Below are 23,442 nucleotides of genomic sequence, written 5' to 3'. Positions count from 1 at the left end.
AAAACAGGAATTACAGAAAGCTTGGGCCCAGCACTGGGGGCTACTTTTGCCCTGAGGTCATTTGCAAATTAGAGCAAGCAGCCAAGAAGCTAAGATGCACTTCTGAATGCACGTAGGACAAGAAGGCCAAAGAGTTTAGGGCCTGCTGAGCTGGGGTGATGTTAAAAGCACCTCTTATTTTGGGCAGGGATAACTAAAAGGTTACACTTTAAGGAATAAGGTGAACCCGAAATAAACCATCCTTCAAGTGAACTGCATGTAGTTTTTGGGTCATTTTAGGAAGGCTAGAATATCTTAGACTTTCAAATTGGATTAAGATGATTCTAGATTTCTGATTCTCCCAGATGGCCTTGTAGAAACAAACAAAAATTCTTCCTAGAGGAAGATAATCACATCTGTGCTTCAAATTATTTAACAAATACTTTCTCAAAGTGTCTAGCTTATGTGCATTTCTCTCTCTCTCTCTCTCTCTCTCTCTCTCTCTCTCTCTTCTCTCTCTTCTCTGTCACAACACACACACCCCACACCTAGGCTAAAGAGCGGATAAGGTAACATGAACAAGAGCTCGCAAAAACAAAAGCAACAGAAGCACCCACTGGAACTCCAGATATTGGTAATAGCAGACACTGATTTTTAAAATAAAAAATTATGTTTACTGTGCTTATGGAATTGAAAACCAACCGTAAAAATCCTGTCAGGAAACTGTAAACTATAAAATGTGACATAATTTTTAAAAGAACCAAAAAAATTGTAGAACCAAAATATATAGTAACCAATATTGAAAATAAATAGGTTTAATAACAGATTAGATACAGTATAAGTCAGTTTGTGAAGTAAAAGATAATGATAGCAAAAACTTAATAAAATAAAGCAGAGAGAGAGAAAACTATGGAAAATACCGAAGAGAGGTTAACAGATGAGAAGAAACAGTGAGACCATTTAATGTACATTTAATCCATGTCCCAAAGGAGAAGAGAGAAAATGTGGCAGAACGTCTTTGAAGAATTAATGCCTAAAGCAACTAAAACAGATTTCAGATCTTAATAATCAAGCAGGATAAACTAAAAGATACCTATACCTGTAAAAAATAAAAAATAAGGAGAAAAATCAGCTAAGGAAGATGGATTTTCTTCAAAAGAGAAACAAATTGACAGCTAACTTCCCCATACCAACAGGATGTAGTAGTTTAATAGTGTTAATATCCTGAAATTAAAAATATCACCACACTAGAATCCCATACCCAATAAAAGTATTTCTCAAAAGATAATGAACATACCTATATACATTAATGTCATAATTCATACAGTAAGAAGAATTCAACTGACTTTAGGACAGGTTTTTTTTTTTTTTTTTTTTAAGATTTTATTTGTTTATTTGACAGAGAGCGAAAACACAAGCAGGGGGAGGGGCAAAGGGAGAGGAAGAAGCAGGCTCCCCACTGAGCAGGGAGCCTGATACAGGGCTGGATCCCAGGATTCTGTGGTCTTGGCCTGAGTGGAGGGCAGATGCTTAATAAGCTGTGAGCCACCCAGGTGCCCCAGAACATAATGTTTTGACATATATTCTTGGTGGGATATATTCTAAGGATGAAGTGGATTGTATAAGCACTCTTGAAATTTATTTAGTGGACTTTATTCTTACTAATAACATTGGGATTGTACTGAAATTACTGTATGCATACTTATTATAAAGCAAGTAATTATGATAACATAGTTGGAAACCAAAATTTTTAGCATAAGACTGCAGATATATGAGTATAAATTCAAAGCAATATTTTTTTATTTTAAAATAAAAAAATTTTAAGTAATCTTAAAGTGGAACTGAAGATACCAATGTATACTCCCAAGTTTCCTGACTTCTGAAATTATGTATTTCTTAGCGCTATCTGCTAAACAAACAACAAACAAACAAACTTAGGAGCAATGAGCACTCCTAGTACCCAGAATGTATTCTCTAATTGTCTTTGCTCACTAAAAAGGTGGAATGACTGATTCCAGGCCTAAAGTAGAAATGTACAGGATGAGCCTGAATATCTTGTGCTGAGCCAGAAAGCAAAGACACTATCGAAGTCCATGAGATCATGTCAGAGGATTTCAGAAATTGTACTTCCAGCCGTGAACAGATAACAGGGACTGGATCCAGTCTCCTACCTTGAACAACTAAAAAAATGGACAAATTATATAAACAACAGTACAGGACAGTGGGTCTAGAGAGAGAGGAGAAACAAACCCTGTGTTGTACCACTGTATTACCTAGAGAGAAGTTCACAAGGAGGGTATACACAACTAGACTCTAGAGGATCTCTCTGAGTTGAGAAGACAAAGTTTACGGAGGTCCAGGCAGCTAGAACTGTAAGAGACAAATTTACAGAGAGTGCTCCAGACAGAGGAGAATTCCTGGAGTACACACAGAGCTGGGGATGGATTCTGTTCCTACCAGGCAGTATGTAAAACCTCATATTTCATAAAGCATCAGTTGGGAGTGCTAAGAACAGTTTGACTGAATATAATGGAGAAGTTAGCCCTAGTGTGTAGGCTACCCTGGTCCCACCTAACAAAGCTTAAAAGTAAGTTCCAAAAGCCTCACACTGTTCCTAGGTAACTTTATAGTATCCTAGAAAAAAGTTCAAGAACATTTATAGGAATACAAAAATGTCCTGCATTCAACCAGATAAACTTTACTATGCTGGACATCCAATAAAAAATTATATAGCATGCAAATAAGCAGGAAAATAGGACCCATAATAAAAGAAAGAAAAATCAGTCAATGAGAACTGCCCAGAAATTATACAGGTGATAGGATTGGTAAATAAGAACATTAAGACAGGTATAACTATATCCACATATTCAAGAAGTGAGAGGAAAAAATTGAACATATTAAGTAAAGACACAAATGATATAACAAACACCCAAAATAGGGGCATCTTGGTGTTCAGTGGTTGACTGCCTGCCTTTGGCTCAGGTCTCAATCCCGGGGTCCTGGGATTGAGTCCTGCATTGGGCTCCCCACAGGGAGACTGCTTCTCTCTCTGCCTGTATCTCTGCTTCTCTCTCTGTGTCTCTCATGAATAAATAAGTAAAAATCTTAAACACCCAAATAAATATCTAAATATAGAAATTACAATTTTTAGGATAAAAATACACTAGATGAGGTTAGTGGCAGATGTACACATTGCAGAAGAAAAGATTAGTGAACTTAAAGACAACAATAGAAACTAAAATGAAACAAACAGACTAAAAAAGTAAACAAGGCTTCTCTGAACTTGGGATAACATCTCATGGCCTCATTTGGTGACATATAATTGGATTCCTACAGAGAGGGAGGGCAGATAAAATATTTGAGGAAATACTGTCCCCCAAATTTCCAAATTTGATGAAAAGTATAAACCTGCAGATCCAAGAAGATCAACAAACTTTAAACATAACAAACATGAATAAAATTATATCAAGACACATTTATAATTGAATTGGTTAAGGCCAATAATGAAGAACCTTAAAAGCGGCTAGAGGTAAAAGGACATATTAACATACTGAGGAACAAAGAGAGGAATTACCTCAGATTTCTCACTGGAAACTAGGAGAAAGTGAAGCAATGTTTTTATTTTATTTTTTGTTTTTTTAAGATCACAGGAGCAGGGGTGGAGGGGTAGAGGGAAATGGAGAATCTTTTTTATTTTTTAAGATTTATTTATTTATTTTAGAGAGGGAGAAACCAGGAGTGGCAGGGAGAGGGAGAGAGAATCTCCAGCAAACTCCCCACTGAGTGTAGAACCCAGCACAGGGCTCCATCTTAGGACCCTGAGATCATGACCTGAGCTGAAATTAAGAATCAGACACTTAGCTGACTGAACCACACAGATGCCTGAAGCAACATTTGTAAAATAATACAAGAAAAGAAAACTTAACCTGGATTCTATATCAAGAGAAAATATTTTTTAAAAATGAAGGCAAAATAATTTTTCAGATGTACAAAAGATTTCATCACCAGCAGATCTATATTATAAGAAATGTTAAATGCTCAGGCAAAAGGAAAATGATTGTTATAATGTCTATTATAATATCATTTGAGGTAGACAGGATAAACTAAAAGTTTATACTATAAAGCCTAAAGCAATCCCTAAGTTACTACAACAAAGAATTGTAACTAAGAAGTCCAAAAAGGGGATAAGATGGAATTGTAAAAAACACCCAGTCCAAAATAGAAACCCAAAAATAGAAAAGAGGGAAATATAAGGAACAAATAAATGCAAAACACTTAACAAGATGGTAGGCTAAACCTAACCATACCAGTATTTATATGTAATAGTTTCAACAACCCAATTAAAAGACATTCACACATTTTGACTCTTCAAACACCCCACTCTTCCTGAGTTTGCAGTGCATCAAAGCTCCCTTGGCTCTAAACAGTAAATGTATTGGCCTTAGCTCCTGTGTAAATGTCTTAGATTTGTGATAGAGACTTCATTTATGGGTACTGTCTCCCTTTGTCCTGCTGTGATTTACCCAGTACCTACTGGGTAAGGATTTTAATCTTCACACTTAATACTTCATGTTTACCCAATTTTTAAAAAGATTTTATTTATTTGTTTATTTATTTATTCGAGAGAGAGAGAGAGAGGCAGAAAGCAGAAACATAGGCAGAGAAAGAAGTAGGCTCATGTGGGGAGCCTGATGTGGGACTCAATCCCGCGACTCCAGGATCACACCCTGGGCTGAAGGCAGATGCTTAACCACTGAGCCACCCAGGCATTCCTCATGTTTACCCTATAAAAAGAGGATGAAACAAAAAAAAGATAAAGGAAAATATATTTCTTGTTTCTTTAGCCTTGGTTCAGGGGATAAAAAGGGTTAAGTATTCTTAACTGGATAATTTTGCCCCCAGAGGACATTTGGGAATATTGGGGGGACATTTTTGACTGTCATGACTTGGGGTGCTACTGGCACCTAGTGGGTAGAGGCCAGGGATACTGATAACCATCCTACAGTGCACAGGACAGCCCCTACAATAAAAAATTATCTGGCCCAAAGTGCCAGTAGTGCTAAGGTGGAGAATCCCTGGGTTAAAGGGCGAGCGAGGGTTGTAGTGAAATCAAGAGAAGGAAAGCATTTTAGAGGCCTGACCCCCTTGGTCTTGGTTAGAGAAAATGCTTAGGGAGGATAAGGAATTTCTCTTTTTTTTAATTTATTTTTTTTAAGATTTTTATTTATTTATTTATTCATGAGAGACAGAGAAAGAGGCAAAGACACAGGCAGAGGGAGAAGCAAGCTTTCCACAGGAGCCCAATGTGAGACCCGAGCCCTGAGTCAAAGGCTGAGCCACCCAGTTGTCCCAGGACAAGGAATTTCCTTCTTTATCTGAATACACTCAAATACTTCCTGAAAGATATTTCTTTGTATATACTTCTAGCGTGTATCCTGCCATATTTTACTAATTTTTATATATATCTCCAATACTATAATATGATAACTTGACGGTAGATATTAAATCTTAATATTCATCTTTGTGTTCTCTGAACTTAGTACAGTGTTTAGTCTGTAGTACCACAAAAAAACCTATGATGAAATGAGTAAGATGAAAAAATAAACTAATTGTACCAATACTATACCTGTAACACACACTTACACCCAGATTAAATTTCTAGGGAGGGCAGCCCCGGTGGTGCAGTGGTTTAGCGCCTCCTGCAGCCCAGGGTATGATCCTGGAGACCTGGGATTGAGTCCCACATTGGGCTCCCTGCATGGAGCCTGCTTCTCCCTCTGCCTGTGACTCTGCCTCTCTCTCTCTCTCTGAATAAATAAAAAATATAATCTTAAAAATTAAAAATTAAAAAAATAAAATAAATTTCTAGGGATTCTAGTGGATCTATCTCTGGTGCCTCACACCTATATTCAATGTGGAAAGGCTTAATATATAATCCTCTAGCACCCTAGTTTATTTCTAGGAGTGTGAACCAGGTCAGTGTTATGTTTGTTTTATGCAAATGAATACATAGTCATAAAAAACTAAAATCTAATACTTTTCTTTAGCAACTATACATATTTCTGTATGGACCTTCAGGTCTGCCTCTGATATTGCCAAGTCAGGAGCAGCCAAATACTACTGTCTTCAAAGATATCTGTTATTTCATTGACTGGAAGAAATACCACTTGTGTATGGTGCCCAATTTGGATCTCAGCTTGGATAGAGGTATATTTCCCTCTCTTTTCACAGGAATAAAGAAACCTGGAGAATATCAGAGAAATGCAAGGAAATATAAATAGCAGGTGTACAAAAAAAATGGGACATGGTGATCCGATGGCTTAGGTTGGGGGCTGCTGGTAGGTTGGGGACTTAGGTTGGGGGCTGCTGGTATGAAGTCCACAACAGGTCAATAGGCAAAGCTGCATTAGAGCCTAAGTATTTTGGCATTACATATTTATGCTGGTTTTCCTCTCACTTCCTCTACAGCCTCCTCTCTTCCTGGACCTCTTGATATAGTCAAGTAGAAAACTTTATCTTGTAAGAACTTGTTCAGAAGGTTTCTGTTGTATCTTAATCTGTCACTGTGGGGTTTTAGAAGGGTTACTAACATCATTGAAATACTGTGGAAGAGAAATATCTCCTAATGACATAAAAAATCCATATAAAATTACTTTAAAAGATGAAAACACCATATAAATACAAAGCAGGGGTATAAACCAAGTAGTAATGAACCTAGGAAACTAGCTGTAGTTTTCATGTAAAGCCTAATTCATTAACTTTGAATCATGCTGAGAGTTGGACACTTAATAACTGAACCAAAAAGTAAAACAGGAAAGTAGGAATATGAAACCATGAGGTGATATTTAGGAGGTTTACAGTCTTGAGCTTGATGACCATTAGCTAGAATCCTTTGAAATTTAGAAGGTAGTCTGGTAAACTGGATCCTGAGGAAGGTGACCAGTGAGGAAGAGGCATTCTAGAGCGGTGACTGGTATGAGAAGACTGAAGCCTCCTGGGATGGGGAAGTATATCAGGGAGAATGATAGAATCTTCTCTGAGAAGGAAGCCTCAGAGTAAGGATTTTTTTTTTATTGAGTTGGTAGTTGTTACAGAGTGTGCAATGAAAGGAGGGTGTCTTTGAATAGGGTCTGTAGGGGGCGGAGCAAGATGGTGGAAGAGCTGGGTCCCCAAGTCACCTGTCCCCACCAACTTACCTAGATAATTTCTTTCTTTCTTTTTTTTTTTTTTGATAACTTTCAAATCATCCTGAAAACCTATGAATTCGGCCTGAGATTTAAAGAGAGAACAGCTAGAACGCTACAGAGAGAAGAGTTTGTGCTTCTAACAAGTACAACTCATTTTTAGCCACTCTGCACTGAGCAAAATGATTAGAAAGAACCCACACAAAAGAAAGAATCAGAAACAGTACTCTCTCACAGAGTTACAGAATTTGGATTACAATTCGATGTCAGAAAGCCAGTTCAGAAGCACAATTATAAAGCTACTGGTGGCTCTGGAAAAAAGCATAAAGGATTCAAGAGACTTCATGACTGCAGAATTTAGATCTAATCAGGCCGAAATGAAAAATCAATTAAATGAGATGCAATCCAAACTGGAGTCCTAACGATGAGGGTTAATGAAGTAGAAGAAAGAGTGAGTGACATAGAAGACAAGTTGATGGCAAGGAAGGAAGCTGAGGAAAAAAGAGAAAAACAATTAAAAGACCATGAGGAAAGGCTAAGGTAAATAAATGACAGCCTCAGAAGGAAAAATCTACCTTTAATTGGGGTTCCAGAGGGCTCCGAAAGGGACAGAGGACCGGAAAGTGTATTTGAACAAATCATAGCTGAGAACTTCCCTAACTTGGGGAGGGAAACAGGCATTCAGATCCAGGAGATAGATCCCCCCCACTAAAATCAATGAATAGGGTCTATAGAAGTGAGTTTTTTGGGGAAGAAAGAATGCCTGATCTTAACAAGTAGGATGTCCTGCCATTAGAATTTTTGAATCTCTACTCTAAGGCTCTCTGTGTTTCCTTTTCTCATTCATTTTTATTTTCATGCTTTGTCAGTTTCCTTCATTTTTCGCCAATTTGTGATGCCTGAACTTGCTCAGTTAACTTTGGAAATAAGTAATATAGAAAATGTCCCTTCATCTCCTTCTCTCCCTCATTGCTCTCAAGGACAGAACCAGAATCCACATGGAGATATTCTCCATATGGATCTGGGTGGAATTTAGGACTATCATTATTGTATTCTAAAGGATCAAGGTGCTAAAAAGTGACTGTAGGGCATCAGATTACTTGGGAATACAAATATAACATAGTAATGTGGTTAAGAATGCAGACTTTGAGTCTAAAATCAGTTCCATCGTGTCGGACAATGTATTTAACCTATTTGTACCTCTTATCTGTAAAGTGACCTAAGAATAGGTCCTATGACATAGTGCTGTTGTGAAGTCTAAATGTTTAGATAGTTCATGTGAAGAGTTTAACACAGTGTCATGTAGTAAGCATTTAATACAAATTAGCTGTTGTCCTTATCATTACTCAAACTTGACTCTGACCTCTTGCCTTTTGTTTAATTTAAAGATTTTGTTTATTTATTTGAAAGAGATAACAGGGAGAGCACAACCAGGGGGAGGGACAGAGGGAGAAGAAGAAACAGGCTCCCCGCTGAGCCGGGAGCCCAATGGGGGCTCAATCCCAGGACGCTGGGATCAGGACCTGAGCCAAAGGCCTAACTGACTGAGTCACCCAGGCACTGCTGACCTCTTGCCTCTTACTAGCGATAGCTATCTTAGAAAGTTGTATGGGGAATGAATAAATGTATTAATGTTTCCCAGTAAATTCTAAGGAGTGCTGTTTGGTTTGCATTTTGCACACCCAGTTGTTATTTTTATGTTCCTTCTGTGAGTCTCTATTATTTGCTTCCATCATATGGATAGAGAAACAGGTTCAGGAGGAGAAGGGAGTGTTCAAATTTCAATCTGTCTCACATCCTTCTTTGTTTGAGGCATAGGTTCTTTATTCACTTATCATTCTGAGGGCTTTACTTATCTTAGACTACAGTGTAATATCTTGTCCTCTAGATTTGGTGCTTCCAGATGTGAGTTATCAGGTGGAATCCAGTGAGAGAGATCAGTCTCAGAATACGGACTCCCAGGGACAAACTCTGCTGCTTTTTCTCTTTGTGGATTTTCAGAGCGGATTTCCAGTCCAGCAAACAGAACTATGGAGTAGGTATAGGGGCTGCTAGTTTGGGTGTGCTTAAATGTTAAGAGAGTAAAGAAAGGGAGACTATATATAATGCACATAATCTGAATTACATATATTTCTGTAGAATAATGAATTTTAATGAAAAACCTTGCTTAAATAAGTTAAACAAATGATATGCTCTATGGAAAAGGTTTGTATCTTGAAACATCACTTAAATGATGACATTCCCAGATTTAATTGGCCAGATATCAGTGGATACTTCCTATAATGCTCTCTACGGTCTGTTACTTCAGATGAGTGGTTCTCAACCTTAGCTGCATGATATATACCTGAGGAACTTCTAAGAAATGTTCAGACCTCACCCCCAGGGATTATGAATTCCTTGGCCTGAGGCAAGACTCAGATATCAGTACGTTTTTAAAGCTCAGGCCTGAGAACTGTCCACCACATTATTGCTTTTCCAGGTGGACTCAAAAAATGTTATTGGCCTTACTTGGCCTTGATACAGCATCTCAACTACAATATAAGGAGGTATGGGAGTATATTGGTGTGAATGACTTTATGTGATTGCCTCATAAACCTCTGGAAATTGTCCTTGCTTAAGATAACTTGTTATCAAAAAGGTTCTGTTTAGTGGTCCATGAGTCAGAATCACCTGCAGTATTTGAAAATGTGCTGAGCCAAGGATTAACTCAGTATTTTGTTATAATGTAAACATATGGTATAGCTCAAGAATCTGCATTTTTAGCAAGATTCTCAGGTAATTTATAAATATAGTAAAGTTTGAAAAACACTGAGTATGAACAGTATTTGGCTTGTGCATTTTAATCCAATAAGCCCTGAGATATAGATTTAAGTGTTTCTTTTTTTTTAAGATTTTATTTATCTATTTGAGAGAGCAGGGAGGAGAGGAGGAGATGGAGAAGCAGACTCCCTGATGAGCAGGGAACCCAATACAGGGCTCCCTTCCAGGGCTGCATCCTAGGGTGCCATCCCTGGGATCATGATCTGGACTGAAGGTAAACACTTAACTGACTGAGCCACCCAGGTACCCCAAATTTAAGTGTTTCTCAATGCCCTCCTAAACTTAGAGGGAAGTAAGTAGCAAGAAGTGGAGCTTACAAATATCTAAAGAAAGGCTCATAAGCCTCCCTTTTGATGCTTCTGATATATTCCTGTGTTCTTTCTCTGTGAGCCAGTGTTTTTTCTTGGGACTCTACTCTCCAGCCATTCCAGTGCTGTTTGGTGTGGCCTGCTCCTACTGAATCATGAGAGAAATGAGACAGCTTATATCCCCGGATCAGAAGAGCTCATGTTGACTGGTGCCAGCTATTTATTGAACAAACTGTTGTCAGCTGTGGAGTTCTTCCTACTGCCTGCCTTCTATGCTTCTCCAGTCTTTTCCCAGGATTATATATTGTTTAGGCAAGAAGCGCACTGCTTTCCTGGGCTCTGGCTTACAACTCTTTATTTGAAGAGCTGTTGTTGGCTGTTGCTCCGCTGTTTCATTCATCAAGGCCATAGAATGGGAGCATAGGAGAGACCCAAACTGGGGCATCTCGGTGGTTCAGTGGTTGAGCATCTGTCTACCTTTGGCTCAGGTTGTAATCCCAGGGTCCTGGGATTGAGTTCCACATCAATCTCCCTCTGCCTATGTCTCTGCCTGTCTCTCTCTGTGTCTCTCATGAATAAATAAAATCTTAAAAAAGAGAGAGAGAGAGAGATTGAGAAGAAGAAGAGACCCAAACTAATGAGGCTTCCATCAGGGAGGACAAAATGAGGATGCCTAGGGTTGTTACTTGGCCTGCACTCAAGTGGACAGAGGCTGATAAGAGAAGCCTCTTAGTATAGTGGAAACGACTTTAGGGTGGAGTCAACAAAGCTGGGTTTAATTTTAGTTCTGCTACCAAATTCCTTGGTGATTTTTGGGAAACAAGTCACAAACATCATCTGATCTTCCTTTTTCATATATTTAACATGAAATTGTTAGACTAGATGCCACAAAGTCCCTTCCAAGTCTAAAGACCCTCTGAAGACTTAAGATATACTATCTTTTGGCAGGGTTTTTTTGTTGGTTGTTTTTTGGTTTTGGTTTTGGGGTTTTTTTGAGGTCTGCTAGAGGGAATTACCACGTTCAGTCTTCCCTAGGATGACATAAAGTCTGACACCATTTTCTGATTCCTATTGAACACACCTAAAGAACTCCAATTCCTTTAAAAAAAAAGCGTTTTCTGTCATTTTTGTAGTACTGTGATAGTTTATACATCTGTTTGGTTTGACCCTATAGCATTTCAGGTAATGACACTCAATATTGGACTAAATAGAAGTTCATCACTGCATTAAAAAACATACTAACTTTAAAAAAAAGGTTTATTTATTTGAGAAAGAGTGGGGGAGGGAACACAGGGGGAGAGGCAGAGAGAGAGAAAAAACCCTAAAACAGCCTCCCCACTGAGAATACAGCCCAGTGACAATGATGCTGGGCTTGATCCAGAACCCCCGAGATCATGACCTGAGCCAAAATCAAGAGCCAACCACTCTACCAATTGAGCCACCCATGCACCCTCATCCTCTGTATCTTTTCAAATTTCCTTACACATCTGGTAGTTTAGCCTTTGAAAAAGGATGTATGGTAAAGGAAGGTAGATATAAATATATGGTTAGAGATACAGTAATTTTATCTTTTTTTCCCTTATCCTTTCTCATATCCTTGAAAGCTTTCTCTAGAGCTACTTTTAGGAAACAGATTGTGCAGAACTACAGTCTGTTTCCATGTGTCTTAAAAAAAATCACTTAACTGGCCTCCTGCCCACCTTGTCATGGTAACTTTTCTATGATTAACTCATTATTTTGCTACAACGTTAAAGGCATCTGGTAGTATCAGCAGTTTTAGGGGAACAAACTTGTAGCTTTTTAATTAAATGTCTGCTTTCTAAAGGGGTCTAACTGATTTCTTGAAGCTATTCTTAGCACCAAACTATAGAAAACAGTAATCCATATGATAGCATCATAGCAATAGTGATATTTTCCCTTTGAATATTGCAATATACATTTCAAAACACTTCATAGATACTGTCTCAGTTTGTCTGCATGACATGCCTGTTAGAGCAGGTGGTATAAAGCCAATTTTAGTTTTGAAGTGAGAAAAGTGAGGGGACTTGGTCACCAATAAGTGGTAGAATTCACTCTAGAATCTATGTTCCTCAGACCCCTTTGAGTAGACCACATTTTACATTCCTTTCTGGGAAAGCATCATGGTGCCTTGGAGTAGAAAAGGTACCTTCTGGTTTGCATTTTTAATGCAGCCCTGAGAAAACCAGCCAGCTGTAGGCTGCTTCACCGTAGTGCCTTTGAACAGACTATGCAGGAGAGAATAGAAAAAAACACTGAAAAAGGAAGAGTTAATTAAATATTTTCTTGGGATCCCTGGGTGGCTCAGCAGTTGAGCGCCTGCCTTCGGTGCAGGGCATGATACTGGAGTCCCGGGATCGAGTCCCACATCAGGCTCCCTGCACGGAGCCTGCTTCTCCCTCTGCCTGTGTCTGCCTCTCTCTCTCTGTATCTCTCATGAATAAATAAATAAACCTTAAAAAAAAGAAAAAAATATTTTCTCAAGTATAAAGTGAAATTGTCTTCCTATGTCTGTAGCCTCTGGGTCATCAGTGCTGCTAGCCTATTGTTAGATGACATATTTTGCCTATCATTCTTACCTGTTAGCTTTTCTGCTGAGCAGTGGTGCCTATGGTTACTTTACAGAAATAGCCCCCATTTTAAAAGACTTTATACAAGCAGTCTCAGAGTCATCTTTGTGAGTGTTAACTTTTTCTGTATCACAGCATACATGAAAGGATTGAGACCTTGATGATAACACTGGCTCATCACAACAGTGATGCTCACACAGGAATGGATAAACACACTCTCCAGGAGGCTTTTCCTCTTCCTCCTTCTCCTATCCTTTGAGAGTCACCAGTATCATTTTTTATAGTATGTGGTATATATTTCTGTTTCTGATATGAATTAAACAAGATCCCTTGCTTGTTTCTTCAAAAATAATGTCAACCTTCACATTAATTTTCGAAGCTTTCTTTCATTTGTAAGTGGAACTCGGTGGGTTTGAAAGTTGCTGAGTTAGTGGTTTTGGTTTTGGTTTCATCTAAAAAAGTAATTATTTGTGGATAGGCAAAAGTGGCCTCTTGTTCCTAGAGACTTTGACTCATAGCACATAACAGCAGTCTTGAAGTGGCCATTCTCACTCAAGGTTACCAATATTTTTCCTTCCCTTAGGAGTCTACACGTTGCTCACTGCTCATCTCAGTACCATCCTCACAGAGAGCCACAGTGTAGTGCAAGATTCCATCCAAGTTGCTGTGGACCAGGCCTTGGAGCAACATTACCAGGCTAAGGTAATAAGAGATTCATTACTTGTTTTCTCCTACTGTCTCTAAGAAAAAAGAACCAGAGAATATGACAAAGCCTAAGAGCCCTCCCTTAATGCCTCTTCCTCTTTTGTCACCTTGGCTGATCCTTACACTGCCTCTTGCCTAGGAACTCAAGCTTTAACTTAGGATATGTCACTGTAACCAGTCTTATCTCCTAATAGATGAATTTGAGTAAATGGGGACAAAATAATATAGAAAAATGACTAATAATGAGCCTCTTCCTTATCTGTCTATCTTCCCTTCCCACATATACTTCTGGAACTACTGCTTCACTAAATCTTACATTCTTCCCTCATTTCCTAATGCTTTCTAACATCACTTTCTCTTCCTATATGACTTTCTGATTTATTCTGTCCTGTGTACTTTTGGCAACATATTGCTTAACTTCATATGGCTCCCCTTTCAGGGAAATAACAACCACTAAGAGTAAAGTTGTCCTTTATATATGGTGTGATCTCACTAAGCATTGTTGATAGAGGGGGAAGAATTGTTGAAATTCTGCTCCTACTGAAATCTTTAATTCCTTTGGGATTCTCTGACCCAGCAGCTTGGGATTATTATAAACAGTCATCTCTGCTTACTTGTTATATTTCTTAGGATCATCAGAAATTGCAGGCCTCACTCTCAGTGGCTGTAAATTCCATCATGAGTATCGTGACTGGAAGCACCAGCAGTAGCTTCCGAAAGATCTGTCTCCAGACTCTTCAAGTTAGTAGGAAATTGGGGCTGCTTAATACTGCCAGAATTTTAATGATATTCTACTACCTATCATAGGAATATGTTCAGAGTTTTTAGAAACATTATTTCATTTTCTCATACTGTGATCCTACATAGTATAGGCCTGTGGTCTTTTAAGAAATATTTATTGAATGGATAGTATATGTATACTATTTTATAAATGAGAAAATAAGTTACCTAAAATTTCTACTTGCTTTAGGTCACAAAGCTAGTTACAGTTAGAGCTAAGACTAGATCAGTGATTCCCAGTTCTCTGTTGAAGAATGTTTTGTTACCTCATGGTGACAGAAAACATTGGAAGTAACTGAGTAGCCTTATGTATTACACGTATTTGGCAGTATGGAATAGTGTAACAATTGAGATCAAAGACCTAAGTTCAATTCTTGGCTTATTTACTTACTGGCTATGTGGACTCAAGCCTGTACTTAATTTCTCTGAGCTTCATCTATACATTGGAAAAAATAATAGTACCTCAGTGGGTTATTACAAGGGTGAGGGCTAAGTGTGAACATGCATAGCACATGGTAGGTACTGAATAAATATTAGTTTCTTTCTTACCTTTAAGGAATGTGTGCTGACCAGTTGGTATTATCAGTGGGGTGACCCATTCATTCCATATCTTTTGCTTTATTTTTTTTGTACTTTTTTCTTAAAAAATAGTATGATACATTCAAAATTTAAAATAGCTAATATTTATCACTATAATTTAAAATTTTTGCATATTATCTCATATAAGTTATGTTGGATATTGTAACCAAAATATTCTATATTCATATATAATTTGACATTTTCCTGCCATTTCAACTGTCTTAGAATTTGTATTAGTTACCTAATTCCACTGCACTGGTTTAATCTAATTTAATGAACCATTTCCCTAATGATAGGCATTTAAGTTGCTTATATTCTTTTTGCCATTATAAATAATATTGCAGTTAATACCTCTGTGTGATAACTTTCCTCTTCTGAATTATTTCCCAGAATAAATCTCTATAAGTGGAATTACTAGGTCTAAGAGTATAACATCTTTATAATCTAGTGCATCCTACAGCTTCAGCTTTCTGGATCATGTGGATAGCACAGGGTCAATAAGAATGCTGTATTGGCATTCCTAAGGTCAGCCCTAAGTTTTGTATTAACAAGCCATGAGATCTTAGATGGGTCATTTCTTCTTTTTGGATTTCAGTTTTCTCATCTATATAATTAGTATGTTGTATTAGATGATTACTCTTGTCCCCTTAAACTCTAATATCCTGTTATTCTATACTAAAAAGCAGAGGTTATTACCCATTCCCTATGGATATTATCTTCTTCCTTTCTTCCCTAAAAGACTTCTGAGGAAAAGTTCTTATATCAGCCTTAGTTGAATATAGTGGAACCTCTGCTCTCTTGGAACTTGTTTTAGAAGAAAGAAATTTATATAACCCCTTTATGAACAGATGGATCTCTGGAATATATATTTCCTATAGAGATAAGAGAACAAAGGCCTTATGTGAAAGATCTTGCTTAAGTAACAGAAATTGGAAGACATAGGAGCCACAACTACCTGTCTCATGCCAAGTATCCCAGTATCACAGGCCTTCTCTCTACTTCTCCTGTATCCATAGGAATTAAGGAAACTCCTAATACAATATATGAAGGATGTCAGTGGGTTGCCTTCCTATTTGTCTCATCCTCTTCTCGTATCCTGTGGATACCCTCCTTTTGGTTGCCAGTACTAGAATTCAGCATGTTCCATCTCTGGCCCATTCTAGGCAGCTGACACTCAAGAGTTTGGGACCAAACTGAATAAATCATTTCATGAGATCACCTGGCATCGATATCTTCCCTACTGCTCATGTGAGATGAAGCAGGTAAGTATAAAGTATTAATCAGTACTTTGGTGGAAATCTTCCATATTGATGTGTGAGAACTCTGTATACAGGGTGGTTAGGTGCAGGTACTTTAGATTGCACAATCTGAGATTAGTTTTTCAGCAAGAAAGACTGGTTTAAGAAAATTTTATAGAATATAGTATTACACAGAGGTCAAGAGCATGGCTAGATATTGCTCGAATTCCATTTCTGCCACTAATTAGTTGTGTGGTATTGTGGAAGCTATTCAATCTTTCTAAGCCTTAGTTTCTTTATCAGTAAAATAGGAATAATGCATACCTAAAGTGATTGTTGGAGGTTTGAATAAAATATTTCTATCAACTAGAGAGGAAAGGTTTGTACTTTATGGAGCATCAGGTAGGATACTAAGAAGAGACTTGCCTTGGGAATGGAGAAAAATTAAACCTCTGCCAAATAAACACTCCTCTGCTTAAAAACAGAAGCAAGACATAAATCAAGTTGTTTCCAAGTAATTCAATAGCATCACAAAACAAAGGTCAAGAATATTTATAGAAGTATTAGAAATATCCAGCAACCACCAAGGTAATACTCACAGTGCTTTGCATCCAATCAGTATTAACAGGTATGCTGAGAAGCAGGACTATACAACCCACAGTGAAGAGAAAACTTAATCAGTTGATTAATTATTGAATCAAAACTGATCCAGAACTGACACAGAAGATAGAATTAGTAGACAAAGACAATAAAAGAGTTGTTATTATAACTGTATTCCATATGTTCTAGAGGAAAGACTGAACATATTAAGTAGATATGTGGAAGGTTATAAAAAAAAAAGACCCAAAACTAACTGTAAGGATGAAAATTATGATATCTCTGAGGTGGAAATTAGACTGGATCATATGAATGGCCCATTGGACACCTAAGGAGAAACACATAACAATAGAAAAACTTTGAAATGAAATAGATCTAAAATAGTAATTGGGATGCCTGGGTGCCTCAGCAGTTGAGCATCTGCCTTTGGCTCAGGATGTGATCCCGAGGTCCAGGGATCAAGTCTTGTATCAGGCTCCCTGCAGGGAGCCTGCTTCTCACTGTGCCTATGTCTCTGCTTCTCTCTGTGTCTCTCATGAATAAATTAATAAAACCTTTTAAAAAAATAATAGGGACCCCTGGGTAGCTTGGTCAGTTAAGCATCTGACTCTTGATTTCAGCTCAGGTTGTGATATCAGGGTCATGAGATTGAATCCTGCATTGGGCTCCATGCTTAGTGCAGAGTCTGGTTAAGATTCTCTCCCTCTCCCTTCTACCTCCCCACCCCCTGCTTGCACATGTGCTTGTTCTCTCTACCTCTCAAAAAAAATTAATTAAAAGGGTAAGATTTCTTTCCAAATAATTATAATAAAGCATAGAACATCTGTGACTTATCAGACAGCTTCAGGTAGCCTAAATATATGTATAATTGGGGAATCTGAAGAAAAAATGGAGGCAGAAAATATATTCGGAGGAATAATGGCTGAAATTTTTCCAAATTTGATGGAATCTATAAATGCACAGATCTAAGAATCTTAAACACCAAGCCCATAAAACAAAACTGCACCAAGACACATCATAATTAAATTGGTTAAAACCAGTGATAAAGAAAAAATCTTGAAAACAAATGGTTGGGGAAAGCTATTTACAAGGAAACAAAGATAAGGATTACAGAAAATTTCTCATCAGAAACAGTATAAGCTAGAAGAAAATGGAGCAACATCTTTACAGTACTGAAGAAAAAACCTTCAACCTAGGATTCTTTACCTAACAAGAATATCTTTAAAAGAAAAATGATGAAGGACTACTGGGTGGCTCAGTGGTTGAGCATTTGCCTTTAGCTCAGGACGTGATCCCTGGGTCCTGGGATAGAGTCCGTCATCGGGCTTCCTGCCAGGAGTCTGCTTCTCCCTCTGCCTCTCTCTCTGTCTTATGAATAAATAAATATTAAAAATAAATAAATAAAGTAAAAAAAAGATGCAATAAGGACTTATTCTGACATACAAGAATTAAAAGAATTCAGATGAGAAATGTAAAGGAAGTCCTTCAAACAGAAGAAAAGTGATACCATCTGGAAACCTGATTCTATACAAAGGAATGAAGAGTACTGAAAATGATGACTACATGGATAAATATAAAATTTATTACTTAAATCTCTTTAATACATAATTAACCCTTTAAAGCAAAAATAGCAATAATATATTATGAGGTTTATAAGCTATGGTAAAGTAAAATGTATGACGACAACAACAGCACAAAAACCAGGAGGAGAGAAGTGGAAATATATTGTTGTAAAGACTTATACTGTGGAGTGGTGTAATATTACCTGAAGGTAGACTGGTAAGTTAAAGATGAAAGGAACCATCAGAAATAATACAATAATACAGGTATTGAGCCACGAAAGGAGATAAAATGGAGTCGTAAAAAGTATTCAACTCAAAAGACACATATGGTTAAAGGACCACTATCCAAAAACTCACAATAAAAAAAAAAATTTAAAACAGGCCAAGACCTTAACAGACACCTCACCAAAGAAGACATAAGATGACAAATAAGCACATGAAAAGATGCTCCACATCATATGCCATCAGAGAAATTCAAATTAAAACAATAAGATCCCTCGATCAATGACCAAAATCCAGAACACTAACACCACCAAATGTTGGCAAAGATGTGGAACAATAGGAACTCTCATTCATTGCTGATAGGAATGCAAGATGATACAACTACTTTGGAAGAGTTTGGTAGTTTCTTAAAAAAATAAACATATGCTTACCATGTGATCAATAATCATGCTCCTTGGTATTTATCCAAAGGAGTTAACACTTGTGTTCACATGGAAACATGAATACAGACGTTTATAGCAGCTTTCTTAATAATTGCCAAACTTGGCAGCAACCAAGATGTCCTTCAGCAGGTGAATGGATAAATAAACTTTGGCACATCCAGACAATGGAATATTATTTTGCACTAAGAAATAATGAGCCATCAAGCCATGAAAACACACAGAGGAAGCTTGAAGGCATGTTATTAAATAAAAGAAGTCAATATGAAAAGGTTACACACTTAATGATTCCAAGCTTATGATATTCTAGAAAAGGCAAAACTCTGGAGACAGTAAAGAAAACTCAGTGGTTTCCAGGAGTTATAGGAAAAGGAGGAATTAATATACAAAGCACAGAGGACTTTTAGGGCTGTGGAACTACTCTGATTCTGTAATAGTGGATACATGTCATTATACATTTGCTCAAAGCCATAGAACATACAACACTAAGTAAACTCTAATGTAAACTATGGACTTTGAATGATAATGATGTGTCAATGAAGGTTTATTGTTTGTAACAAATGTACCATTTGGATGGGGGATGTTGATAATAGGAGAGGCTATACCTATCAGGCAGAGGGCATATTATTTTTAAAAATAATCAAAAAGAGGGCAGAAAAAGAAAAGAGAACAAAGTACAGATGAGACAAATAGAAAACAATTAGCAAGATAATATATGTAAATTCAGCTATATCAGTTATATTAAATGTAAAGGGCCTTTACAACTATTTACATGAAAAGGCAGAGATTGTTAGATTAAGTAAAAGCAAGAGCCAACTATATGCTGCCTATAAGAATCCCACTTTAAAATAAAGACTGGGTGTTATACTATATGTTGGGAAATCGAACTTCAATTAAAAAAATAAAGACAGAAATAGATTCAACATGTAAAAGATGGAAAAAGATAATACCATGCTTAAGATATATACCATGGTATATCACTAATCAAAAGAGCACTAAGAAGGGTACCTGGCTGGCTCAGCTGGTAGAGCATGCAACTCTTGATCTCAGGATTTTAAGTTTGAGCCCCATGTTGGGTGTAGAGATTACTTAAAAATAAGCTTAAAAAAAGAAGCACTTGAAGAGGCTATAAAGTAGATTTCAGAGCAAAGAATATTACTAGGGATAGAGAGGGTCATTTCATAATGAATAATACAATACAATGTAATGAAAATAATAGCCCCAAACATTCATGAAACTTTTGAGAGAACTTTATTTTTTTTTAAAGATTTTATTTATATTGGGCAGCCCGGGTGGCTCAGCGGTGTAGCGCCGCCTTCAGCCCAGAGCCTGATCCTGGAGACCCAGGATGGAGTCCCACATCAGGCTCCCTGCATGGAGCCTGCTTCTCCAACTCTGCCTATGTCTCTGCCTCTCTCTCTCTCTGTCTCTCATGAATAAATAAATAAAATCTTTAAAAATCCATGCAGGGAGCTTGTTGTGGGACTCGATCCCGGAACTCCAGGGTCACATCCTGAGCTGAAGATAGACGCTTAACTGCTTAGCCACCCAGGTGTCCCTTGAGAGAACTCTAAAAGAAACGAAAAAAACTGATGGAATTATAAGGAGAAGTAGACAAATCCCCTATTATATTTGGAGATTTCAGTATACTTCTATTAACAATTGGTAGAACAAGTAGATAGAAAATCAGTAATCAGACTTCTATGGAAGTCTTAAATAACACAATGAATTAACTTGACCTAACTGATAACCATAAAACACTCCACCCAACCACAGCAGAATATCCTTTTCAAGTACAAAAGGGACATTTAACAAGATAGACCCTATTCTGAGCCATTAAATACATCTCAATAAACTTAAAAGGATTCAAGTCATACAAAGTATGTTTTTGACTACAGTAGGAATTAAGTAAAATCAGTGACAGAAAGATACCTAGAAAATTCCAAATATTTTGAAATTAAGTAACACACAAATAACCCATGGATCAAACGCAAAATCAAAAGAAGAATTAGAAAAATAATTTAAATGGAAATGCAAGTTATCAAAATCTGTGAGCTGTCTCTAAAGCAGTACTTAGAGGGAAAAATGCCTATGTTAGGAAAGAAAAAGGTCCCAAATCAATGATCTCAGCTTCCAATTTAAACTAGAACAAGAAGAGTAATTAAACAGAAGAAATTAAATAATAAAGTCAGAGTGGAAGAGAATAAAAAAGAAAACAGAAGAACAGTAAGGAAAAATCAATGAAACTTAAAGGTGGTTCATTGAGAAGATTATAAAATTGATAAACATTTAGCCAGACTAATCAGAATAAAAGAGAGAAGATACAATTTTCTATTACAGAAATTAGAGAAATAACATCAGATATTAAAAAGATCATCAGAGACAATTATGAACAATGTTACTTCAGTAATTTTGACAACTTAGATTAAATGGACAAATTCCTTGAAGGACAGAAATTACTAAAGTTCATTCAAAAAGAAATAGCTTTAAGAGCGCTTCAGTGGCTCCATTAGTTAGGCATCTGCCTTTGACTCAGGTCATGATCCCAGAGCCCACATCAGGCTCCCTGCTCAGTGACGAGTCTGCTTCTCCCTCTTCCTTCTCTTCCTTCCCCTCTGTCTTTCTTCCTGCTCGTTCTCTCTCTCTCTCTCTCTCTTTAAAATAAATAAACAAATAAATCATTAACGAGAAGAAGAAATAGAGCTCTATATATGTGGCAGTTCTGTCTATTAAAGAGATTGAATTTTTAGTTTAAAACCTTACCAGAAAAAAAAAATAAAAAAAATAAAACCTTACCAGAATATTGGAAATACTTTTTTTTAAAGATTTATTTATTTATTTATGATAGAGAGAGAGAGAGAGAGAGGCAGAGACACAGGCAGAGGGAGAAGCAGGCTCCATGCTGAGAGCCCGATGCGGGACTGGATCCTGGGACCCCAGGATTGCGCCCTGGGCCAAAGGCAGGTGCCAAACCGCTGAGCCATCCAGGGATCCCCCTGAAAATACTTTAAAACCCTCAAAACCTAAGCATAAGAAAACAACCAACTTTTAAAATGTGCACTAGATTTGAACACACATTTCACAAAAGAAGATACACAAACAGCAAATAAACATATAAGAAAGATGCTTAACATTATTAGTCATTAGGGAAAATGCAAGTCAGAAGCACAATTTCACACCTACTTGGAATAAAAAGACTGACCACACCAGGTATTGGCAAGGATGTGGACCAACTGGAACTCTTATTCCCTATTTGTAGGAATAAAAAGCGGTATAACTCTGGAGAGTAGTTTGGCAGTTTCTTTTCTTTTCTTTTCTTTTCTTTTTTTTTTTTTTTAAAGATTTTATTTATTTATTCATGAGAGATGCAGAGACACAGGCAGAGGGAGAAGCAGGCTCTGTGCAGGGAGCCTGACATGGGACTCGATCCCGGGTCTCCAGGATCAGGCCCTGGGCTGAAGGCGGCACTAAACCGCTGAGCCACCAGGGCTGCCCAGTTTGGCAGTTTCTTAAAAATTTACATCATATGATCCAGCTGTTCTACTCCTAAGTATTAACACAAGAGAAATGAAAGCATATGTGCACACAAAAATTTATATACTAATGTTCATGGCACCTCTGTTGTATAACCCCAAACTGGAAACAACCCAGTGTCAACAGGTAAATGGATAAACAAATGGTTCATTCAATGGAATACTACTTGGCAATAAAAGGAATGAACTGTTGATATGCACAATAGCATGAATGAATCTCTAGGTAGCCATGCTGAATGAAAAACCTTGAAATATTGGATCAGGTGTGATAGCATCCAGGGGAAAAAAGCACTTACAATACAAGAGTACATACTGTTTGCATTTATATAAAATTTTTCAAAATACTAAGTAATCTTTAGTTACAGATCAGTGTTTGCTTAAAGATGGGAAGTATAACAGTTAGAGGGAGGGTGCCTGGATGGCTCAGTCAGTTGAATGTCTGTCTTCAGCTCAGGTGATGATCCTGGAGTCCTGGGATGGAGTCCCACATAGCATCAGGCTCCCTGCTTAGCACCTCCCCCACTCATGCACTCTCCCTATCTCTCTCAAATAAATAAATAATCTTTAAAAAAGTTGGAGGAAATGATCATGAAGGTCAGAGGAAATTTTTGAGGGTGATGGATATGTTTGTTATCTTGATTAGGATGATGGTTTCACAAATATGTATATGTGCCAAAACTTAATTGTACATCTCACATAAATGCAGTTTATTGTAAGTAAGTTATATTCCAATAAATTTGCTATAAAAAATTAACTGTTTCTGACAGAATAATAGGGCCTTTTGCACTTCTACTTCTCTCCCTCTCCTACTTTAGTTTGCCTGTTTGGCGAAGTTTAGGTGCCCAGACACTCAAGGATCACAGCATCTCATTGATTTGCTTATCCTCTGGTTTGTAGTCAGAAAAGC

The 23,442-nt window shown here is 37.4% G+C and overlaps 1 protein-coding gene across 1 annotated transcript in view; it reads left to right on the top strand.

The window, feature by feature from the left end:
• The window catches only part of C18H11orf80 (chromosome 18 C11orf80 homolog), a 105,023-nt gene that overhangs the window by 70,980 nt on the left and 10,601 nt on the right, over nt 1–23,442 (top strand). Inside the window, exons 9-13 of the mRNA XM_038563790.1 lie at nt 6,036–6,186; nt 9,052–9,198; nt 13,463–13,581; nt 14,215–14,325; nt 16,107–16,205. Of these exons, the coding sequence (XP_038419718.1) occupies nt 6,036–6,186; nt 9,052–9,198; nt 13,463–13,581; nt 14,215–14,325; nt 16,107–16,205 (627 nt within the window). The remainder of the gene's footprint in view (nt 1–6,035; nt 6,187–9,051; nt 9,199–13,462; nt 13,582–14,214; nt 14,326–16,106; nt 16,206–23,442) is intronic.

This window comes from Canis lupus, chromosome 18 (genome assembly GCF_011100685.1).
Source record: "Canis lupus familiaris isolate Mischka breed German Shepherd chromosome 18, alternate assembly UU_Cfam_GSD_1.0, whole genome shotgun sequence".
NCBI lineage: Eukaryota > Metazoa > Chordata > Mammalia > Carnivora > Canidae > Canis > Canis lupus.
This window is presented reverse-complemented; position numbering and strand designations above follow the sequence as displayed.